Source organism: Tupaia chinensis, unplaced genomic scaffold (genome assembly GCF_000334495.1).
Source record: "Tupaia chinensis unplaced genomic scaffold, TupChi_1.0 Scaffold000411_1, whole genome shotgun sequence".
Taxonomy (NCBI): domain Eukaryota; kingdom Metazoa; phylum Chordata; class Mammalia; order Scandentia; family Tupaiidae; genus Tupaia; species Tupaia belangeri.
Genome location: NW_006159916.1, coordinates 319,399 through 325,093, shown reverse-complemented (window position 1 = coordinate 325,093; position 5,695 = coordinate 319,399). Strand labels below are relative to the sequence as shown.

Here is a 5,695-nt window from a genome sequence, read left to right as displayed (position 1 = left end):
AGTGCACACACTCACTAGAAAGACAGAGAGACAGAGAGACAGAAAGTGAGAAATCACCCCCAGAGGGGATGGCCACGCCACAATCCCTTCTCCTCCATCCTCCTCTTAGGATCTTGGGCACGCACGCACACGTGCCTGGCGTGAGTTTAAGGCACCAGGCCCGGAACGCGAACTGTGGTCAACAACTTGGGAGTCCAGCGACACAGCCATTACGTTAACTGCTGGTCCCCCTCACTCTTGAATATTTCCATTAGAACAGGATTCCAGTTTTTACCAGAATCTGCTCTTGCTGGGTTAAAACCCTTCTAATATCCCAAATAAAGTTTTTGTTCTTTGCAGAGTTTGGAATCAGTTGACGTTTGAGAATCACCTCTTCCTGCTCTTGTCTCCTCTCTGGTGTCCCCAGGTCCCTCCAGGGTCCCAGCACCCCAGGTGTGTGAAGGCAGTTTTCTCTCTGCTCCTCCTGGTCCTCGGTCCACACACAGGAGGTTTCCCCAGTCCTTCTGCTCAGCATGTGGCTCTGCTGACTACAGAGGGGAGGACACTGGGGCTGGGAAAGGGCCTGTGGAAAGGCAGCTTCTCAGGCTCACCCCAACCTGCAGAATCCGAGTCTGCGTCTCACCAGGTCCCCAGGCTGTGCAGGCACGTTAGTCTGATAAGCAGCAACAAGTGTTTTGGCCGAGAAGACAGAGGTCAGATCTGGGCAGGTGGGAGGTTATGCAGGGATTGGGACTAATCATGCTCCTTCCCTTCCTCATTCTTGTCCCTGTCACATCAGCTGCCACCCCTCAGCATGGGTCTTAAGAAGCTGGCAGTCCCCAGAGTCTCACAGTCTGCCACCTCTCAGGATCAGGAAGATGAACCGGCTCTGCCTCTCTGTGGCTCTCCTGGTCCTCCTGGGCACCCTGGGGGTGAGCGCCCTGAAGGTCACCACCCATAAGAGCAAGATCAATGCCCCTTCCCAAGGTAGGTCCTGGTGCTCCCTTTGTCCCCTGTCTGGAGGGGAAGCCCCCACACAGTTCCCTGAAAGGATTACCCCTGAGGGACAGAAAGCGCAGGCGCACCTGATGGCCCACTGTGCCCTTCTTTTACCAACAAGTCTTATTCTCAAATACCGGGTCTCCCTACCTCTTCCCTACAGGGAGGAGATCAGGTGTCGAATAACGATTTTTAAATACCCATTATGAAAACCTGTGAGAAACTTTAAAAATAAACCATTTATTGACCTATAAAACATTTTTCTACCTTTATCTTGACAGAATTTTCTGAAGCAAAGCTCATGCATTATGCCAAACAATGCATAATAACTGAGTAAGGCGGAACCAGCAGTTAGCATAATGGCTGTATCCCTGGACTCCCACGTAGTCGCCTGCGGTTCGGGTCCTGGAGCCAGTGGCTTAAACTCACGCCAGGGTGTGTGCGTGCATGCCCAGGATCCCAAGAGAAGAATGGAGAAGGGATTGCCGTGTGGCCATCATCCCTCTGCCAGGGAGGTGATTTCTTGTTTTCTGTCTCTCTGTCTCTCTCTGTTTCTCTGGAGAGTGCACACACCCTATAATAAAAACCCCTCAAAAAAATTCAGTAAAGACATATAGGACTATCATTGTCACCATATCATTGTTACCCCTAACAGTGGTTGTTGGAATGCCCCAGAAAGCAGGCCATCACCTGCAGGCTCCCACTTCCACTTCTGTTATTCGCTGTTGCTGGACACGCCTGTTGTTGCCATTGCCCGCTGTGTCGACTATGCTCCTGGCCGTCCTTTGAGTTGACAAGGGCCCTCTCTCTTCCCTTCAGCCTCACACCCTTTGTACTGCCAGGCGCCTCCTCCCATCCATATGCAGACCAGGTACTACTTCAACCCCAGCGCCAAGCTCTGCCTGCCTTTTACGTACTGCCAGTCTGCAGAATATAAGAACAACTTCCTGACGAAGGATGAATGCGTCAAGACCTGCGCTGAAATATAATCAGAATGCTGAGCCTGGGGTAAGGTGCAGAGATGGCAGGAGGGCTGGTTTGGGGAAAGGAGAATTTAGGGACCTGCTACTCTCAGACCTCATGGTGTGTCTCCTCTGACCTGATAGTTCTCAAGCATTTCAAGGAGTAAATGAAAATGTTTGCATGAAACCACAGGTCAGGCACTTCCTGCATGAGCCAGACAGGCAGAGATCATGGCTTGAAGGGGCCCCGAGACCTCTGAGCTGCTTCACCTGCTCCCCTTCCCCAGATGGGGTCACTGAGGCAGCCTCCCTGCTCTGTGGGGCTGCAGTGCTCCTGAGCCACCTCTACCCAGGCTTGGTGAACTCACTTCCTTCTGCCGGTCACCCTGCCTGTGGGGAGGACCAGCTTGCTCATTTCTGGATGGTCCAGGATCTTTCAGGGCATATTGCCACCAGTTCAAAGGCTTCAATGATGACAGTCACCTAGTTCCTTTCTCTTTGCAGGGAACCTGGCACCTGGGCTGCCCTGAGATTCTGATGTCTGAGGAGACCCACTCAGGGCTGGCTGCGGTGCCCTCTGAATCAGCTCTTCCTGCTCTCTTCACTCCCCTATTCAACTCAGCTGAGCCCTTCCATCTTCCTCACGCCATGGGTCCCTTGTGTTAGCACAGTCTCATTCAATAAACTATAAGCACCATGAAAGCAAGAACAGTGTGCCTGTTTATTTCACCCCCTTTTCCCTCAGCACAGATCCTGGCACAAAGGAGACAGTCCACGAATATTGTGGATGAACAAATGAGTGCACAAGCACAGCTCTGCCCAGGACTGGCTCTAGGACTGGGGTGGGAACTAGATGCTTGAACCCTAACCCTCATCTTCACATCATCCTCACCTTCATTTTTACCCCCACCATCACTGGCATCATGTGGGGTGTCAGGGTGGTCTCTGGCACCTAGTTAGCGTCAGCTAGGCTGAGTAGTGGCAGCTGGGGTGTCTTTTTTTGGGGGGAGAGAGATTTTCGCTATAGGGCACGTGCGCTCGTCAGACAGACAGAGAGAGACATAGAGACAGAAAGCGAGAAATCACCCCCCAGGGGGGATGGTCACGCCGCAATCCCTTCTCCTCCATTCTCCTCTCGGGATCCTGGGCACGCACGCACACAAGCCCGGCGTGAGTTCTAAGCCACCAGGTCCGGGACGCGAACCGCTGTCGACTATGTGGGAGTCCAGCGACATAGCCATTATGCTAACTGCTGGTTCCCAGGGGTGTCTTTACTAAAGAACTTGCCTCATGCTTATTTCGGCAGCACATATACTAGAGAACTTGCCTCCATCTATGATGTGGGACATTTTCCTGTTCATGTAACACCAACGTTTGTCTCTTAGGCCTTGTGTTTAAATACATTCGTTGTCTCATTAAACTAAGCTGAGTGGATCCAGCCGTTTGCAACTTAGATCTGGAACCAGCACTGTCCATGAACATGGTGCTCCTTCCTGCTACTCTGCAGAGCACTTCTCCTTCTCCTGCCTGTAGCCTGGGCCCTACCACGTAAGGAACAAAACCCATCACAGCAGCATCTACTTCTGAATGGCCACCCCAGCTACACAAAATCCTGGAGGATGCTTCATCAATAAGGGGTTTTTTTTTTGTATTTTCTTAATCTTTTGGAGACAGGTTCCCTGCATCAAGATCTGTGGTGGGAGATAGCTAGGACATGGAATAGGTGATAAGGTGGGAAGAGCCAGGAAGAAAAGTCTGGGGAAAACAGGTAGAGGTCAGAACCCACATCTCTCACATCTGCATGGTGTGTCTCCTCTGAGGCCCTTGTTTTCACCAACATCCTCAGAGCTATTTCACTTTCTTACCTTTCTGCAGCTCTTCCTGAAACTCCCCCTCTCCCCTGCCTCTGGAACTCAGTGCCAGTCCCCCGCTGTCTCCGTAAAGATGGATGCCCGTCTGCTGGCTACCCTCTGGCTAGCTCAGAGTGTTAAGCAACTGGGGAGATTCCATGTGTTTGCATTGCACCTCCCTGTGTGTACAAGTCAGTGAGCCTCATCATTCCAAAGTCACCTCCACCAGCTACCCTAGGACCCTTCCGGTCTTAATGTGATCGAATAGCCAGGAGCCACTGACAAGTCGTGACTGTCCTGGAGAGAGCTCTCCTCTTGTCTGTCTCATGATGGAATCCAGCTCCTCCCCAAGGGTGTGGGGCCTCACAGTGGTTACCACTGCAGCTTTCCCATTCAGATGGACCTAGGTGTGCCAAGTTAGTGTTTCTGGGCCTCAGTGTCCTCATCTGTAACGTGGGGCTGTTTGTAAATCCCACATTTATTTTGGAAGGTTACGATGAGTTGTGTTTGGGACAAATGATGCAGGGCGCTGAGCTCTGTGCTCAGGAGGAGCAAACGCTCAATAGTTCAAGTTACTGACCTTCCTCGCCATCGAACATGACTCCCGGGGGGAAGGTCTGGATGTGACCTGAGACCCAATAGAGGAGTCTCTTTAATTCTCTGAAGTTTGGGTTTAAGAAGGTAAGAGCTGGTAAATGACTCCGGTCAAAGATCTGGATCCCTTTGTAACTCCTTTTCGGTTCTCTTTTTTCCCTGGCCTTTAACAAGGTTGGTTATGTCAGGATGTCAGATAACACATAGGGGAGACACGTCTTCTAGGCACCGAGTGTGTGATATCTGGACCCCAAGGATTTCAATCATTTTTTGGGCGGAGAGTATTTGTAATAGGACGCATGCACTTGCTAGTGTGAAACAGAAAATGAGAGGAAAAGAGAGAAACCACCTACCAGGGGGAATGATTAAGTTGTAGCCCCGTCTCCATTCTCCTCTTGGGGTTTTGAGCACACACCTGCATCCTGTGTGTGTGATGTTCAAGCCTTCAGGTCAGGGGCTCAAACCGCAGTACTGAGCTCGAGCCCTCTGTTCCGTCAGATTTCAGATGGGCTTTTCTTCCTGTCTCCATTGTCCGTCAATAGCAACAGAGCATCTGACTTCCTCAAGAGCCATTGTGCTCATAAAGTGGTGACTGTGTGCACCCGCAGCTTAGCCTTTGGTCAGCACCACACTGGGACCCCAGGGGGGACTGCCGTGGACCCAGCAGAGGGTGGGCTCTCCTCACTCGTCCTCAGCCTCCTGAGCATGCCTGCTCACATCATGACCTGCACTGGTAGAGACTGGGCGTGAATGGTGGCCTGGAGACCCTTGGGGGTGTCTCTGTCTCTCCCTTTTTTGCTCTCTCTCAGATTAAATGAGTAAGTAAATATTTTAAAATATTGCAATGGATGGCCCACACCGCAGAAAGGTCTTGGTGTTGAAGTAGTGCTTAAATGGGACCGTGTGACATTAGGTTAAGACACTGGATTCCCACATGGCCGACTGAGGTTTGAGTCCTGGACCTGGTGGCTTGCTGTCTCATTTTCTCTCTCTCTCTGGTGAGCATATGTGCCCTATAGCAAACTTAAAAATAATAACTATAATAATAAAATAAATAAATAATTAAAAATAAATGCTCAAAAATGATAGGTTGCTATAAAGGACATGTAAATGACACTCTCTGGCTCTTCCTACTTCCGCAGTTAATCTCAAGCTCGAAACTCCCAGGGGAGGACCCTCCTCACCCTCGTCCAGGGCTAGCACCTTAGAGCGTGGGACCCTGCAAAGGCTGTTACAATGATACATATTTTTAAAATTATTTTATTTAACTTTATTCATTTATTCATTTTTATTTATTTTAATTTGACCAGA

At 50.4% G+C, this 5,695-nt stretch overlaps 1 protein-coding gene across 2 annotated transcripts in view; it reads left to right on the top strand.

The window, feature by feature from the left end:
- Positions 1-570: 570 nt before the first annotated feature.
- The window catches only part of LOC102478189 (pancreatic trypsin inhibitor), an 11,222-nt gene continuing 6,097 nt past the window's right edge, over positions 571-5,695 (top strand). Inside the window, exons 1-3 of one of the 2 annotated variants that reach the window (XM_006154504.3) lie at positions 571-966; positions 1,798-1,986; positions 2,445-2,518. In XM_006154504.3, the coding sequence (XP_006154566.1) occupies positions 858-966; positions 1,798-1,967 (279 nt within the window). In that variant the 5' untranslated portion in view covers positions 571-857 and the 3' untranslated portion in view covers positions 1,968-1,986; positions 2,445-2,518. Of the gene's footprint in view, positions 967-1,797; positions 1,987-2,444; positions 2,519-5,695 lie in introns of those variants that run through there. The other variant, XM_014590156.2, reaches the window with a different exon arrangement.